At 38.7% G+C, this 17904-nt stretch overlaps 1 protein-coding gene across 8 annotated transcripts in view; it reads left to right on the plus strand.

The window, feature by feature from the left end:
- The first annotated feature begins 8327 nt into the window (after positions 1-8327).
- The window catches only part of ADAD1 (adenosine deaminase domain containing 1), a 50491-nt gene continuing 40914 nt past the window's right edge, over positions 8328-17904 (plus strand). Inside the window, exons 1-4 of one of the 8 annotated variants that reach the window (XM_055385639.2) lie at positions 8328-8475; positions 9093-9272; positions 10025-10213; positions 12836-13003. In XM_055385639.2, the coding sequence (XP_055241614.1) occupies positions 9101-9272; positions 10025-10213; positions 12836-13003 (529 nt within the window). In that variant the 5' untranslated portion in view covers positions 8328-8475; positions 9093-9100. Of the gene's footprint in view, positions 8715-9092; positions 9273-10024; positions 10214-12835; positions 13004-17904 lie in introns of all 8 variants that reach the window. The other 7 variants (XM_031010087.3, XM_031010091.3, XM_031010088.3 and 4 more) reach the window with 7 other exon arrangements.

A 17904-nucleotide genomic window follows, 5' to 3' on the forward strand; every position in this document is an offset into this window, starting at 1 on the left:
ACCACACAGTGAGATATCATCTTTACACCAGTCACAATGGCTATTTATTACAAAGACAATAACAAATGTTGGCAAGGATTCAGAGAAAAGAGAACACTGTTTCACTGCTGAACACTTATTCACTATTGGTGGGAATGTAAATTAGTACAACCTCTATGGAAAACAGTGTGGAAATTTCTCAAAGAACTAAAAATAGAACTACCATTCGATCCAACAATCCTACTACTGGGTAGCAGAGGATTTCTTTTCCTCTTTCCAAAGGAAAAGGAATTATTATGCCAAAAAGATACCTGCACTGTTATGTTTATCACATCACTATTCACAATAGCAAAGATATGGAATCAACCTAAGCATCCAACAATGGATGACTGGATAAAGAAAATGTGGTATATATACACAACGGAACACTACGCAGCCATAAAAAAGAATGGAATCCTATTCTGCAGCAATATGGATGGAATTGGAGGCTATTATTTTAAGTGAAACAACTCAGAAACACAAAGACAAATACTGCATCTTCTCACTTATAAGCAGGAGCTAAATAATGTATACACATGGACATAGAGTGTGGGATGGATAGACAATGGAGACTCAAGGGTAGAGGGCTGGGGAGAATGATATTTCCCAATTGCTTAATGGATACAATGTACGTTATTTGGGTGATGGATACACTAAAAGCCCTAACTACATCACTATGCAATATATCCATGTAACAATATTACACTTATCTTCTACGAGTAAAATGCGGAACATTTATTGGACAGTTAAGAGGGGCAAGAGTGGGAAGCAGGAAGACCTGTTCATAAGCTATCACAGAAATCCCAGGAAAAGGTAATAGTTGTTTGGACTAGGGTGGCAGCAGTGGAAGTGGTAAGAAGTGGATTCATTTGGGCAATGTTGTGGAGACAGCCAACAGAACTAACTGATGGAATGGGAGTTGGGGGAAAGAAAGGATAATTCTTGGCGTGGTCAGATAACTTATATTAATTAGATTAGAAATTAGGAAGAGCATCCATTCCTCAAGCCAAAGCAGCCCCAAACCAAGGTATATGTCTTGCTTAGCAGAGTAAAGCTGTACTTCAGCCCCACTCACTCCCTTGGCTTGGTGTTCTTGTTCACAACCTTATACTCTGGCCTTGCTTCTGAGGTTCTGGCTTTAGCAACTGAGTTAATGAGCAACTGAGTATCATGTACTGAGATGAAGAATTCACTATCATGCCCAATTGCCCACTGCCTTGCCAAATCATAAGAGTCACATAATAAAAAGATGACAGTAATATAGTTCAGCAGTTGCCAAAACATCCTGCAACTCATTGGGCCATTTGATGTCAAGTTAATTTACACCAGTATTCAGAAATATGTGGAAGGAAGTATTTAAAATCTGGTATGTTTTCATGTATCCATTAGGCAATCAATCATTTGTTAATAAATATATGGTATCGAATCTGAGGCAGTTTACTAAAACCAATACAGAAGCAACATTCAGTGTGGTCTTGAAATATGAAACATATTTAAATTACACTGAAACATCTTAAACACTAAACTACTAAACATATTATTTTACAATATAACTCATTAGGAATTGTTATGCAAATTATGTGGATTATCTGCCTCATAGCCTAAATTGGATAAACCTCAACCAAAATTATCAGGCTATGACTGTATGAATATTTTAAGCATATTTTAAAAATAAGAACCAAAACTTCATTATCTCTCCAGTCTTCACATGCTAAACTTAACACGTTGTGGCTGAAACAAAATGGAATAGGCCACTATGTATTTAATAAACCTGACAGGGCTCAGACAGAATGTATGAGCTGATAAACATTTTGGCCCAATCAAAGGGCTGGCCATTTTCTAAGCATGTTATTTATTCTTTATTTTACTGTAAGCTCCAAGATCAGGGCTATGTTTTAACCTGCCTCGTGATATAGTTTGACTCTGTGTCCCCACCCAAATCTCATGTTGAATTATAATCCCCAATGCCGGGGGAGAGTCCTGGTGGGAGGTCATTGGATCATGGGGACAGATTTCTCCCTTGCTGTTCTTGTAATAATGAGTGAGTTTTCATGAGATGTGGTTTTTTTTAAAGTGTGTAGTACTGCCCCCTTCGCTGTCTCTCCTGACACCACGTAAAGACAGACGTGCTTGCTTCCCCTTCAACATTCCCCCAGGACTGTAAGTTGCTTTGGCTAGAGTAAAGAAAAGAGAGTTTGGAGGGGAGGGAGTAGAGGGATGGGAGCAAATAGTGAAACAGGAAACTACTTAGAAGGCTACTGAGTAATAAACACAAGAGAAGATAGTTGTTTACATTAGAGTTGTAACACTTAAGGTAGTAAGGTCAGATTTTTATATTACAAGGTATAATATCAAAGATTATGAAAGATTTTTCTAAAGGAGTTTCTCTCTACCACCAAAGATTCATTCTTATTCCTATGCCAAACAACATTCTATAACACACTTAATTTTATTATCATATATTGACTTTTCTGTCATATTCTTTTTTTTTTTTTTTTTTTGAGACAGCATCTTGCTCTGTTGCCCAGGCTGGAGTACAGTGGTGTGATCTCGGCTCACTACAACCTCCACCTCCTGGGTTCAAGCAATTCTTCTGCCTCAGCCTCCTGAGTGGCAGGGATGAGAGAAGCATGACACCATGCCTGGCTAATTTTTGTATTTTTAGTAGAGATGGGGTTTCACCGTATTGGCCAGGCTGGTCTTGAACTCCTGACCTCAAGTGATCCACCTGCCTCAGCCTCCTAAAGTACTAGGATTACGAGCGTGAGCCACTGCACCCAGCCTTCTGTCATATTCTTGAGGTGATTTGCATTATTAGCGTCATCAAGGTTATGGGTTACTTAATTATAGCTACCATATGTGTATATCTCTATTTAGCACCAAGCAAAGTAACATGGGCAATAATCCCTACTTAAAATGTTTGGTGATGTTGAACATGTTTTATCTTCTACAAATCTTTTAGGAGTTCCCTTGCACCATAAGGGCTTATCTCCAAAGGCTCACCACCATTCTACATATTTGCTTTGATGAAAGGGTTTGGTTTTGATGGTAGACCTGAATTTGAATACCTGCTCCAACATATGCTGAACAAGACTTTGACAACAGTTAAAATATACTTCACAACGCAGATGTACAGTTTCCATAAAGTAATAGCTAAAAAAAAATTGTAGTTCCCTTTCCTCATCCTATCTTGCAGCAGTGCCAGAATTAGGGTGAAGAGATTAGGGTGTTATATTATTCTTTGTAAATGTATCCATTGAGAGTATTGTAGGGATTTGAGATCTAACATCATTCATTTAAAAACCTATGAACAAAAGACTTAAAGTTTCAGTTTGGAATTAGTACAAGTGCAGGGTTAAATGGTATCTTTATTTGAAATTTTGACATATTGTTAAACTTTTGGCAATAATTTTGATTTTTTAAAATATTGCAATAAAACATTTATCTAAATTACTGAGTTTCTTGATGCACCCTTCAAGTTCGAGCATGAGGTGAATGTCTCACTCCTCCACTCCAGTAAGTGGCTCTGACTTAAAGGGTGATGCCAGCAGGAATGCATTCCTTTAGAACAAACAGCCCAGTGGATGAAATAGGGTCAGAAAAAGTGAGTAATGTCCTACCTTTCTCCCAATCTAATTAAGCACTGGTCTTCAAACAAGTCCCTTGTTTTCTAATTTTGAAAAACTATTCATAACATTTTACATATTTTAAAGTTGATGTATTTTTTCCAGCATAATTAGTTGAAAAGGATGTAATTTCTGGCATACTGGAAGTATTGACACTTAAATACATCTTGATTTATCATTCATTTTAATGTATCCAGTTGAATCTAAGTATCCTAGAGATGTGAGGCCCACCATCACTCATTTAAAGATATATGAACAACTTGAAAAGGTAGAGAGATGGTAAAAGCATTGTGCTCACCCTTAGAACAATTTTAAAAGCTGGACAAACTTTAACAATTTTTCTTGAACCCATCAGTAAACAAGGGTCACAGTACAAAAAACTAACTTGAAATCTGGAGAAAGATAGGCATAGGAACACTTGGGCCAGATGTTCAGCTGTTGCCCTTCCCTTTGCAGATTAAGGTTTTTATTCCTTGGGAGACATAAAGGACAAGGGTGCTCACAGAGGAGACAAAGATGAATCCAGAGAAAGCTTTCCCCCATGGCACTGGCTGAACAGGGAAGAACACCTAGCAATGAAATTCTGCGCAGACCCATGTGAGAATGCAAAAATGATACAATCACTTTGGAAAAGTTTGGAAGTTTCTTATAAAGTTAAACACACACTTACCATACGACCCAGCAATCCCATTCCTAGGTATTTGCCCAAATGAATTGAAAATTTATGTACACAAATGTTTATAGCAGCTGTATTCATAATTTCCTCAAACTGGAAACAACCAAGATATCTTTCAACAGATGAACATATAAACAGTGGTACAATGGAATATTATTCTGCAATAAATAGGAAGAAACTATTGATTCACCCAACAACGTGGATGAATCTTAAATGTGTTTTTCTAAGTGAAAGAACCCAGATCCAAAATGTTACGTATTTTATGATGCAATTTATATGGCATTATGGAAAAGGAAAAACTATAGAAACAGAAAACAGATCAATGGTTTCCAGGAGTTAGGAGAGAGAAGAAGGGTTAACTACAAAATGACCACACAAGGGAAATTTGGGGGTGATGAAATTATTCTGTACACAGTACTGTAGTGGTGGATACATGACCATATATTTGTCAAAACCCATAGAACTATAAACAAATAACCAACCTAAGTAACTTTGGGAAACTGTTTTGACTAGATAATGTAAGATTAAAGAAAAAAATCAAAGAAATATCCTGGTCAATAAGGTTAAAGAAATAAAAATGAAATAAATAAATGCTAAACTCTTCTTGGTGGTAAATTTGTTTCTCACAAAGGTACAAGTTAACCAATATGCATCTACTATACACTGAAAACTAAAATACATTTTAGATATTGCCAGATTTCTCATTGTCAGAGAAAGAAATCACAAATAAAGGGAAGCAGGAATGACTGCTGGGGTGTCAGATTACAGTCAAAGGTGTAAGTATAAATTTGTTTTTATATATAAATATAGATGTGTCTGTATACAGGAGTTAGTACATACAAATATATTTCCTAGCTCTGTCTGTCCTCTGTGCAGGCATAGAAGCAATGACACCCCAGCAGCAATAAGCACTCCTAATGCTCAGAGCTTAGTTTCTAAATACCATTCTCCTGTAAAAGTAACCACAACTTTTTGTTAGATGTAGGGCAGGGAAAATACCTTAAAAAAAAAAAAGATGAGGACATGTCAAGAGGATACAAGAGCCAACATGAAAGAGTTCCCAATGACCAAAGCTGGAATAATTTGAACAACAAAATCAATAATGGTAGTGCCAACCCAGGTGGCTCATGCCTGTAATCCCAGCACTATGGGGGACCCAGGTGTATGGACTGCTTGAGTCCAGGAGTTTGAGACGAGCCTGGGTGATACGGCGAAACCCCGTCTCTACAAAAAATTAAAATAAAATAAAATACAAAAATTAGCTAGGTGTGGTCCACATGCCTGTAGTCCCAGCTACTCAGGAGACTGAGGTGAAAGTATCTTTCAGCCTGGGTGACAAAGCAAGACCTTGTGTCAAAAAAAAAAAAATTAAAACGAAATTAAACAAAAAGATAGTATTGGATTATACTCAAATGACAGAATAAATACCTCCATACTGATATAATGAAATAACTGAATAAATATAAAGGAAAGAGGCAAGGCTTTCTTACATAATTCCAAATAATAAATGTAGAAAGAATGAAGGAAATTGAAAAGAATCATTAGAACACCATAGTAATAACTGCTTTGGATAAGACTACAAAGGTGAATGCTAAAATTAGTGGGTGAAACTCTAGGGTGAAACAGTGCGTATACATAACCTTAAAGTATTCCCCCCCAAATATTTATTAATACGTGGTTTGAACATATGTCCACAAGTTCTGTGATACTCCTCTCTCTAAGACAGGTGAACCTTCTAACAAACAGAGAATAGAGAAGGAAAAACAGAAATTGTACAGTGGAGAAAACTGACAGACACAACCTTAACCAAGTCAGCAAAGTTAACATCACCAGCTATACTCATTATGTTACTCCCTAATACACCCTGTGAACTTCATCTATGTAGCATTCTTCCCAAATACCGTAACTCTGTAGTCATGAGAAAATACCTGACAGATCCAAATTGAGGGCCATTCTACAAAACACCTGACCAGCTCTCTTCAAAATTACCTAGGTCATGAAAAATAAAGAAGGGCTGAAAAACTATCACAGACCATGGGATACTTAGGAGATATGACCACTAAATGCAATATGGCAACCTGAATCCTGGAACAGAAAATGGACATTGGTTGAAAAACTGGTGAAATCCAAATAAAGTGTGTTGTATAGTCAGTAGTGTTGTACTAATGTTAATTTATTAGTTTCCATCAATGTGCCACAGTTACATGAGACAAAGTAGCAAACATCTGCCTCTGGCCAGCCAGAGTCCACTCTTGCTGTGATGAAGCCATGTTTGCTCACTCTGCTTGTGAGCATAACTTCACAACTCCCTGACTCAGTGACTGAGTGCAGCCAGAAGGAATACCCTGAAGATGATAAGCAGGAAAGCAGGATAGAGAACAGGTTCCCATGTCTCTTGCCTGAATCACTGCATTTCTAGAAAAGAAGTTCAATGATCCTAGCCTTTGACTTTTCCTGTACATGAGATAATGTCTGACAGGAATAATTATTATGCCTCTGTAATCTATAACCAATGCACTCCTCTCCCACCCAAACTTTGATGAGATGTTGCTCTACTGTAACTTCTGAGCACGTGCTGAACATCCACATCACGTGACATATAAGCTATGGGCTGAAACATGGCTTTGGTGCAGTGAAACAGAAACCCTCTGAAAGACTCTCCTGGGTTGCAATCCTAAGACTGAACAAAACTAACTTTAATTCTTTAAAAGCCTGATTTCTTTGTCTTTAGTTGACAGTTACGTAATATTAGGGGAAAGTGGATGGAAGGAATGGAAAGACTGTAGTATCTTTACAATTCCTTTGTAAATCTAAAATTACTTCAAAATAAAACATAATTTATATATTTGTGTATGCAGTAGGGAAATTTGTACCTCATTCCTTTCACTCGAGCTTTTATTTCCATTGCATGTCTCTCCTCAAATTTGATCCTAATGTACGTAGAAGTTGTATTATCATCCTTTTACTTCTTGACATTTGAATTTTTTAATTTCCTGTAACCAGAAGTCTCTAAATGTTAATTAAAAATTCTAGATTGAGTTATCATTGAGATCATTAATGGGCACTTGATCGAAGCAACATAGTGAACACACATTTTAATAACCACTAAAGAAAAATATTTTTATTGAAAATGCACTGCTTAACGAGGGGGATGGGACTTTTTCTTCCAATAAGCCCAACTACTTCCGGATGCATATTACGTCTATTTGTTCTTTTCCTTTTTTTTTTTTTCTTTCTTTTTTAAAGAGATGGCAGTCTCACTAATGTTGCCCAGGCTGGACTTGATCTCCTGGGCTCAATTGGTCCTCCTGCCTCAGCCTCTCCAGTAACTGGGACTACCAGTGCCCACCACCATGCCTGGCTTCCTTCTTTTTTTTTAAAAAAAAGATTTACATCTGACTTAATTACAGAGAAAACTTATCCCTATAAAAAGGTAGATGGACACTGAAATTTTGTTATAACAAAGTTACTCCATCCTTTGGATTACTTTTTGTTTACATGCCGAAATTTGTTGGGTGACTTAGTATTCTTATTTTCCACGAACTATCACCTAATACCTCGAGTAGGGCCTCCTTCAACCTTTAGGAGAGCAAAGAATTGAAAACATCCACACTGGATTTGTCATCCGGATAGCAGAGCCATTTGCTCTCAAAGACTCCATCTGTTTTCATGATTGTTCTCTCACTGGCCAAGCTTCAGGACGTGTGAGGTAGTTTTTCTGTAAACAGGAAGGCCACCGTGGAGGCCAAGCCTTCCCCATGGGCACCTTCTCAGATTGCGATTGTGGATGAAATGAGGGATTTTCTTGAAACAACCCTCACGCAGGTACCCCTTGGGCAGCCTTCAACCGCTCTGGGGAAGGAGGCCCCAGGCATAGACAACTGCAGTATAAATAATCATCCCTACAGTGCTCTGTCAGGGCTGTAGGGGGGCACGGGACAGTAAGGGAGGAGGCTGAACTGCGCGATTTTACCTGGCTTCTCCAAAAGGGGAAGGCGGCCAGTTGGACCCGGTCCTTGTGTTCGGAGAACAGAGTCACCCAGGCCTCGAACGCCTGCGATGGTCGGCGTCTCTTCCCTAGGTGACGCAAGACGCGGAGCGCGGCTGCACGACGCTGGCGCAAGCGCGGGCGGAAGAGCGCCGGCCTCCGAGACGGTTAGTGATTGGACGAAGCAGGGCGCGGGGGCGCAAGCCCGGGTCCTGCAGGGGCACCGCGAGCCCTCTTTTGAAAGATGCGGCCCTGACCGTGTGAACCTCGCGCAGAGCGGCCTGAAGCGAGAGGTTGAGACCGGGAGGTGGGAGCAACGGCGGCGGCGGCCGCCTGCGAGCCCCCGGCCTGAGGCGCAGCAGCAGCTGCCCGTATTCCCACATAGAGGGCAGGAAGGACAACTTTGGTGGGTAGGGGTTGGGCCAGGACTCAGGAGGCCACCGACGAGCTGATTTTTCTTTCTTTTTTTCTTTTTTCCTGACCTTGCTAATATCTTCCCTAACTCCTGAGTAGTTTTAAGGTCTTTTACAGGGACTTCTCTCTGTACCTTCTTTCCTCCTTTGTAGCAGAGGTTTAGGGAAGGGATTCAGGAGAGAAGAGGTCCGTGTCTATGAAAACTCAAAAAGCAGTCGTGAGATCAGTTCAAGAGGGATTTGACTCTAGTCATCTGAATATGTGCCAAGGCCATTTATGGAAATAACGGGGGGGGGGGGGTTTGGAGTAAATATTTTCAGTTTACATAGCGTTTTGTCTTGTTTTCTGCCAATTTTATCGTGACCTCTAGGTGAGAAAATGGCTAGCAACAATCATTGGTTTCAGAGTTCGCAGGTCCCCAGCTTTGCCCAGATGCTGAAAAAGAATCTGCCAGTTCAACCAGCTACTAAGACGATAACTACACCCACAGGATGGTCCTCAGAAAGTTACGGCCTGTCCAAGATGGCATCCAAGGTTACGCAAGTAACGGGTACGACTTTTTTCATTTGTAACAATGAGTCAGTTCTTTAAGATTCTAGGATGGCCAGTAAGTTCTGTCGAGTCTCTGGTTTAAAGGTTTCGTGGTTGTATAGACATTTACCCATGGCCGTGTACCTGGAGCTGGCATCTGACTCAACATTTGGAGGAGGCCTGTAGAGCTCTTTACCTGTGCCCTCGTTTAACCATCTGTTACCACCTTGACTGTTCAACCCCCCCCCCCCTTCAAGTGTGGCTTGCCTTTCTGAGGTGAGGCGCAAGGGAAGATACTGGACTTACACTGGTCTGTATTCCACATAGCACTTAGCGTAGTGTTAAGTATAAAGCAGGGGCAAACATACTTTAAAATTCGGTGGAATCCAGTGAGAAAATGAGTGGATAGGAGCCAGAAGCTACGTTTTAGTCCCAGATCTGTGTCTTTCTGTATTCTAGGCCTTAGTGATATTATCTGTAAAAATTGCTTGGTTTCTGGAGACCCTGACATCACTAAAATTCCATGACCCTTGATATCACTTAATAATGACATGTTGATATTACCTTTTTGCAAAATAGTCTTAGTACTCGATAGATGCAATAACATGTGGTGCTTTTCATGTGTGCCAAAATTGTTTAGTAGAAACTTAAGGAAAACGTATGGTGAAGTGTATCTGGGACAACCTTCCATTTCGGGGAGGATTTATTGCTTTTGCTCATTTTTGTTTGTTTGTTTTAAACCAAATTGACAAGTACAACATTTGTTTTTAGGTAATTTTCCAGAACCGTTGCTTTCCAAGAATCTTTCATCTATTTCAAATCCTGTCCTTCCTCCAAAAAAAATACCTAAGGAATTTATAATGAAATACAAACGTGGAGAGATAAATCCTGTGTCAGCCTTGCACCAGTTTGCACAAATGCAGCGAGTTCAGCTTGACCTTAAGGAAACTGTGACAACAGGCAAGTGTGAAATTGTATTTGTCTCAAAAACAAAACGAAAAGTATAGCAAAATAATTGTGCTAAATTTAGTTCTTTCTTCTAATATTGGAGTTAGGTAACTGATTGTATGTTTTCACAAGAATACTTAAATGTTTATGTTCACACTTCTTTAGCCTTTGCAGCCTCTACAAATAACTCACATATACCAAAGTTTTATAATCATTGAATTGTAATTTTCTTATGTGTCGCTAGCTGAATGGAAATTAGTCTCATGGACTATTTTGGGGTGTAATTACTTCTTGTATCATAAACATGCTTTTGTAAAGATGTTAAATATTTGGACTATGATTATTTTATGAGAAGGATTCTGTGAGGATGATTAAGAAAAGTTAAGGTCAAATTTGCCTTCTGAAACTCAAGCATTAGATTATATGATTGGTACTTTGTCTGCAGACTAGTCTGTTACAGTTTTCTCAATTCTCTCTTAAACTCCCCAAACAGAATAATCTGTAACCATGCTGTGCCTGTGAAAGGCTACACGAGTACAGATAAGGAAAATGCAGAAAGTAGTTTCTGATCTCTTCACATTATAGCCAATGATTAGGAAGATTTTAGGAAAGTGGAAGGATAAGTGCTCTTAAGAGGCATTGACAGCTTAAAATTTTAAATTTTAAAAACTTTGTGTATATGTACATGTGTGTGTGTTTGTACACACACACGAGTAGTTAGGTTTTTTCTTTAATTTTCCTGGTGCTAACTTGCCAATATGGATCTCAAAGCTAACATCTTTGCTAAATAACTTTAACATGTCAAGATTTTAGTAAAGATAGTCACAGCGACATCAAGTTTCAGTCTGTTGTTTTAGGTGGAGTACCAGTAAACTAACAGGTGACAGAAATAGTATCTTAACGTAGATGGTGGTGGTAATGTAGAAGGTGGACTTAATTTCCGTGTAACTAGTTAGCTTTCCTCCAGTAATCTCACACTGCTCTTGGAAAATGCAAACTGTTGGTCATTGTAAGAAAAAATAAATGATCAGGAGAAATCTTCACTGCTCTGAGCAAAAACTACTAAAAAACATGACCTGTTGGTTGTTAATGGTGTACATTTTATGCTCAAAGTATATAGTTCAATAATCCAGTGTGTTTGGTAGTGAAACCACAGTGTCAGAATTTTTTAATAGCTCTATGTGTGATTTAGATTTACACTGAAGTTTGAGAACCCGAGTTATAAACAGGCTGAAGCTTAAAGGCTCCACATTCTGACACAGAAGACTTACTAATAAATTTTAGGTAAAATATCTTTTTTTTTCTTTAGATAGAGGCTCTCACTCTGTTATCCAGGCTGGAGTGCAGTGGTGATCCTCCCACCCCAGCCTCCCAATTAGCTAAGACTGCTGCAGGCATCCACCACCAGGCCTGGCTAATTTTCAAAATGTCCTGTAGAGAAGGAGTCTCACTATATTGCCTAGGCTGACCTCGAACTCCTGGCATCAAGAGATCCTCCAACCTCAGCCTCCCAAAGTGATGGGATTATGAGTGTGAGCCAGTGCACCCAGCCAAGATGTGTAATATACATAAGAATCATCTGGGCCACTTGTTGATTATACAAAATGCTCTCTGATTTAGTAAACCTGGATTGGAACCCAGGTGATCATGAAGAAAGGAACTTGGGAAACTGAAGTCTGAGATGTTATGGGGAAAGCAGTTTACCCAGAAGCAGTCAGGAGTTGCTTGTAAAACCTAGATGTACATATTAAAGAGTTAATGTAATATAATTGTGAGTATGTGAGGAAATAAGATAGTGGGGTTTATGTGTGGCAGCATTGTATGTAGCCATCTATAACCAAAGAGTGGAGAGTCAGATTCCTAAAGGCCTCCTAAAGTCTAAATACTAACAAGCAAAACCTCAAACAGAAGAATCTTTGACCTGTAAATACGGGAGACAAGACAATTCTATTTCATTTTTTATCCAAATATAAAAGCTAAGTAAATAAATTGTGATGACTGGACATTCAGTTTAATTCTTTAGTTTATCATTATGTTTTGGTTTTCTCTTCCTCTCTCTCCCCACCTCCTCTCCCACTCCCCAACCTTCACAGCTGTAATGGGTTGAGTTGCTTATAACGCCCTGATAGTACACAGGGTTTCTTCAAAGAGATCTCTTATATTCTGGAGCTTAAAAGTGTATTAGGGCAATCCAAGGGGTGGGGGAAATTCAGCTTTCTTTGTTTTAAAGTTTTAAAGACGTTTGTATTTAAGTTTTAAAGATGTGAGATGTTACGTGAAATCTCCACATTTTATCTCTCACTGGCCGTTTGACAGATAGTGGAGTGTTTACCATTGCCAGGCATTATACTAGACACTCACTGTTACTCCACGTGTGATCAGTACTCTACTACTGGCCCTATTGCTCACACTGAATCTGGAGCTGGCCTAAGCTGCTTGAATCCTCAGAGTTAGTTCAGATGCCCATTCAGTTTTAGTTTAACTCCTATTGGTCCTACAAAAGGACTTGTAAAGTTGGTGTTTATGAGGTAGTTTTTGAGAATTTTTGTACTGGAATGTTTTCCTATGTACATACATTGTTTGCAAGAAGATAATAAAAATTATTGTAGCATTCATTCTGAGTTCTTTTTCAAGGTAATGTTATGGGACCATATTTTGCCTTTTGTGCTGTGGTGGATGGTATTCAGTACAAGACTGGACTGGGACAAAATAAAAAGGAGTCTAGATCCAATGCAGCAAAATTAGCTCTTGATGAGCTTCTACAACTGGATGAACCTGAACCACGAATTTTAGAAACATCAGGTAAATACTCTTGATTATAAAGTATTTATAAGAGGTATCATTTTTCAAAAGGAATCACCTGAAAGATTTATGTTAATGAGAGTTACTTGGCAGCTACAAGATAGAAGTTGCAGGATTTGAATAATTTATTTCAGTTGCTGTCCACTGATGTATTTAATAGTAGTTAAAATGCTCTTGCATATTTCAGCACTGAAAGGTATAATCATGTTGCTAAACTGTCCAGTAACTTGTCAGATTGTTAATTGACAGATTAAGTCCTAAAATATAGTTTTCTGTGTAATTTGTTAGATTCTTATTATGAATGTAATACTGTACATTTAATACTTAGAGGTTTTAAATTCAGCATTTGTGAAGTTTGTGTTAAATTCAGTAAATGGTAGAATTACTTGAGAAAATGGCCTAAGGTAGCATAGCAAATAGGTTAAGTGTGTGAACTCCAGAATTCGATTGCTCAGGTTGGAATATTGACCCTATGCTGACAAGTTGTTTGCCCTCTAAACCTGTTTTATTTGGAGAGGGGAGACAGTGATAGTTATACCTTCTAGGGTTGTCATTAGGATTAGATAAATAATGCATGCAAAGTCCTTAACCAGTGCCTACTGAAGAATACACAATCAAATTACAAAGTATTTAAAATACTTTGTTGAACTCAAGTTAAAACATACCTATAGAATTTCCTAAGCATCCAGTTAAATTGTGAGAAAAATATATTGATGATTAGTTTCTCCTGCCTTTTCCCTAATAGCTTTCAAAATGTTTATGTAGGGCTAGCAAATGTTTTGCCCACTGGTCTGCAAACTTTAGTTTCTAAACATTTATTTTTTTCCCTCCTTCATAAAAATTAAGGTGGCATTTAACCATGTCTACTGCCACTACTTTGAAAACTAAGGCAGCATTTACCCATCTCTGCTGTCGGCACTTCTATATTCATTATTGTTTTCTCCAAAAAGTGCCAATGGTGCCTTAATTACAACTAAAAGTTCTTTAACGATATATTCTGTCTTGGGCTAGAGCCTGAAAAAATAATAAGGTCATCTTTTTCCCTATAGTGAGCTAGAGTTTCTTCTTTATTTTTTCTACTGTAGACAGCTGAGTTTAAACATCTATTTGTGTTATGAAAGGATGTAGAAGATAAGAGTTCAGTATTCATTTCTTTTCTCTATTAACAATTTTTCTAGTCTTCTCCTTCTTATTCACAACATAAAACTTTTAAAACTTTAGTTTTTTTCAAAATTTTGAGCTCATCACTGTTTTAAAATTATTTTTCATGTATATCTTCTTTAATATTTTGCACATGGTTTTTTTATGTAGTGTTTTTCGTTTTGTTTTGTTTGAGACAGAGTCTCACTCTGTCACCCAGGCTGGAGTGCAGTGGTGCGATCTCTGCTCACTGCAACCTCCACCTCCCGGGTTCAAGTGATTCTCATTCCTCAGCCTCCCTAGTAGCTGGGATTATAGGTGCCTGCCACCACACTCGGCTAATTTTTGTATTTTTAGTAGAGATGGGGTTTCACCATGTTGGCCAGGCTGGTCTTGAACTCCTGACCTCAAGTGATCCTCCCACCTTGGCCTCCCAAAGTGCTGGGATTATAGGCATGAGCCACTGCACCTGGACTGATGTAGTTTGTTTGTTTTTTTAAAGGATACGTGTGCAGAACATGCCAGTTTGTTACATAGGTATACATGTGCCATGGCAGTTCGCTTTACCTGTTAACCTGTCCTCTGTTCCCTCCCTCAACTCCCACCCCCTAAAAGGCCCTGGTGTGTGTTGTTCCCCTCTCTGTGTCCATGTGTTCTCAATGTTCAGCTCCCACTTATGAGTGAGAACTTCAGTATTTGGTTTTCTGTTCCTGTGTTAGTTTGCTGAGGATGATGGCTTCTGGCTTCATCCATGTCCCTTCAAAGGACATGATCTCATTCCTTTTTATGGCCGCATAGTATTCCATGGTGTAAATGTACCATATTTTCTTTATCCATTCTATCATTGATGGCCATTTGGGTTGGTTCCATGTCTTTGCTATTGTAAATAGTGCTGCAGTAAACATACGTGTGCATGTGTCTTTATAGTAGAATGATTTATATTCCTTTGGATATATATCCAATAATGGTATTGCTGGGTCAAACGGTATTTCTGGTTCTAGATCCTTGAAGAATCACCATGCTGTCCTCCACAATGGTTAAACTAATTTACATTCCCACCAATAGTATAAAAGCATTCCTATTTCTCCACAGCCTCACCAGCATCTATTGTTTCCTGACTTTTTAGTAATAGCCATTCTGACTGGCATGAGATGGTATCTCATTGTGGTTTTGATTTGCATTTCTCTGATGATCAGTGATATTGAGCTTGCTTTTTTCATATGTTTGTTGGCCGCATAAATGTCTTCTTTTGAGAAGTGTCTGTTCATATCTGTTGCCCACTTTTTGATGGGATTGTTTTTTTCTTGTAAATATGTTTAAGTTCCTTGTAAATTCTGGATATTAGACCTTTGTCAGATGTGTAGATTGCAAAAATTTTCTCCCATTTTGTAGGTTGCCTGTTTGATCATAGTTTCTTTTGCTGTGCAGAAGCTCTTCAGTTTAATTAGATCACATTTGTCAATTTTGGCTTTTGTTGCAATCGCTTTTAGTGTTTTTAACATGAAGTCTTTGCCCATGCCTGTGTCCTGAATGGTATTGCCTAGGTTTTCTGCTAGGGTTTTTATGGTTTTGGATTTTACATTTAAGTCTTTAATCCATCTTGAGTTAATTTTTGTATAAGGTGTAAGGAAGGGGTACATTTTCCATTTTCTGCATATGGCCAGCCAGTTTTCCCAGCACCATTTACTGAATAGGAGATCCTTTCCCTATTGCTTGTTTTTGTTCAGTTTGTCGAAGATCAGATGGTTGTAGATGTGTGGAGTTATTTCTGAGGTATCTATTCTGCTCCAATGGTCTACATGTCCGTTTTGGTGCCAGCACCATGCTGTTTTGGTTACTGTAGTCTTGTAGTATAGTTTGAAGTCAGGTAGCATGATGCCTCCAGCTTTGTTCTTTTTGCTTAGGATTGTCTTGGCTATATGGGGTCTTCTTTGATTTCATATGAAATTTAAAATAGTTTTTTGTAATTCTGTGAAGAATGTCAATGGTAGTTGCGAAAGTAGCATTGAATCTATAAATTAGTTTGGGCATTATGGCCATTTTCACAATATTGATTCTTCTATCCATGAGGATGGAATGTTTTTCCATTTGTTTGTGTCCCCTCTTATTTCCCCGAGCAGTGGTTTGTAGTTCTTCTTGAAGAGGTCCTTCACATTCCTTGTTAGTTGTATTCCTAGGTATTTTATTCTCTTTGTAGTGATTTCGAATGGGAGTTTATTCGTGCTTTGGCTCTCTGCTTGCCTACTGTTGGTGTAAAGGAATGCTTGTGATTTTTGCACATTGATTTTGTATCCTGAGACTTTGCTGAAGTTGCTTATCAATTCAGGAAGTTTTGGGGCTGAAAAGATGGGGTTTTCTAAATACAAAATCATGTCGTCTACAAACAGAGACAAATTGACTTCCTCTCTTCCTATTTGAATACCTTTTATTTCTTTCTCTTCCCTGATTGCCCTGGCCAGAACTTCCAAAACTATGTTGAATAGGAGTGGTGAGAGAGGGCATCCTTGTCTTGTGCCCAAAGGGAATGCTTCCAGCTTTTGCCCATTCAATATTATATTGGCTTTGGTTTGTCATAAATAGCTCTTATTATTTTGAGACATGTTCCATCAATACCTTACATATTGAGAGGTTTTTTTGTTTTGTTTTTTTGTTTTTTTTTGAGACGGAGTCTTGCTCTGTTGCCCGGGCTGGAGTGCAGTGGCATGATCTCGGCTCACTGCAAGCTCTGCGTCCTGGGTTCACGCCATTCTCCTGCCTGAGCCTCCGGAGTAGCTGGGACTACAGGCGCCCGCCACCGCGCCCAGCTAATTTTTTGTGTTTTTAGTAGAAACAGGGTTTTACCGTGTTAGCCAGGATGGTCTTGATCTCCTGACCTCGTGATCCACCCGCCTTGGCCTACCAGAGTGCTGGGATTACAGGCATGAGCCACTGCGCCCGGCTGAGAGTTCTTAACATGAAAGGATGTTGAATTTTATCAAAGGCCTTTTCTGCATATATTAAGATAGTCATGTGGTTTTTGTCTTTGGTTCTGTGTATATGATGGATTACATTTATTGATTTGTGTATGTTGAACCAGCCTTGCATTCCAGGGATGAAGCCGACTTGATTGTGATGAATAAGTTTTTTGATGTGCTGCTGGATTTCATTTGCCAGTATCATTGAAGATTTTCCCATTGATGTTCATCGGGTATATTGGCCTGAAGTTTTCCTTTTTTGTTGTGTCTTTTCCTGGTTTTAGTATCAGGATGATGCTGGCTTCATAAAATGAGTTAGGGAGGAGTCCTTCCTTTTCAATTGTTTGGAATAGTTTCAGAAGGAATGGTACCAGCTCCTCTTTGTATTTCTGGTAGAATTCAGCTGTGAATCCATCTGGTCCTGGACTTTTTTTTGGTTGGTAGACTACTAATTGCTGCCTCAATTTCAGAGCTTGTTATTGGTCTATTCAGGGATTTGACTTCTTCCTCGTTTAGTCTTGGGAGGTTGTATGCATCCAGGAATTTATCTATTTCTTCCAGATTTTCTAGTTTATTTGTGTAGAGGTGTTTGTAGCATTCTCTGATGATAGTTTGTATTTCTGTGGGGTCAGTGGTGATATCCCCTTTATCATTTTTTATTGTGTCTATTTGATTCTTTTCTCTTCTTCTTTATTAGTCTAGCTAGCAGTCTATTTTGTTAATTTGTTTCAAAGAAAAAAAACAGCTTCTGGATTCGATTTTTTTTGGAGGGTTTTTCATGTCTCTGTCTCCTTCAGTTCTGCTCTG

The sequence above is a fragment of the Gorilla gorilla genome, chromosome 3 (genome assembly GCF_029281585.2).
Source record: "Gorilla gorilla gorilla isolate KB3781 chromosome 3, NHGRI_mGorGor1-v2.1_pri, whole genome shotgun sequence".
Taxonomy (NCBI): domain Eukaryota; kingdom Metazoa; phylum Chordata; class Mammalia; order Primates; family Hominidae; genus Gorilla; species Gorilla gorilla.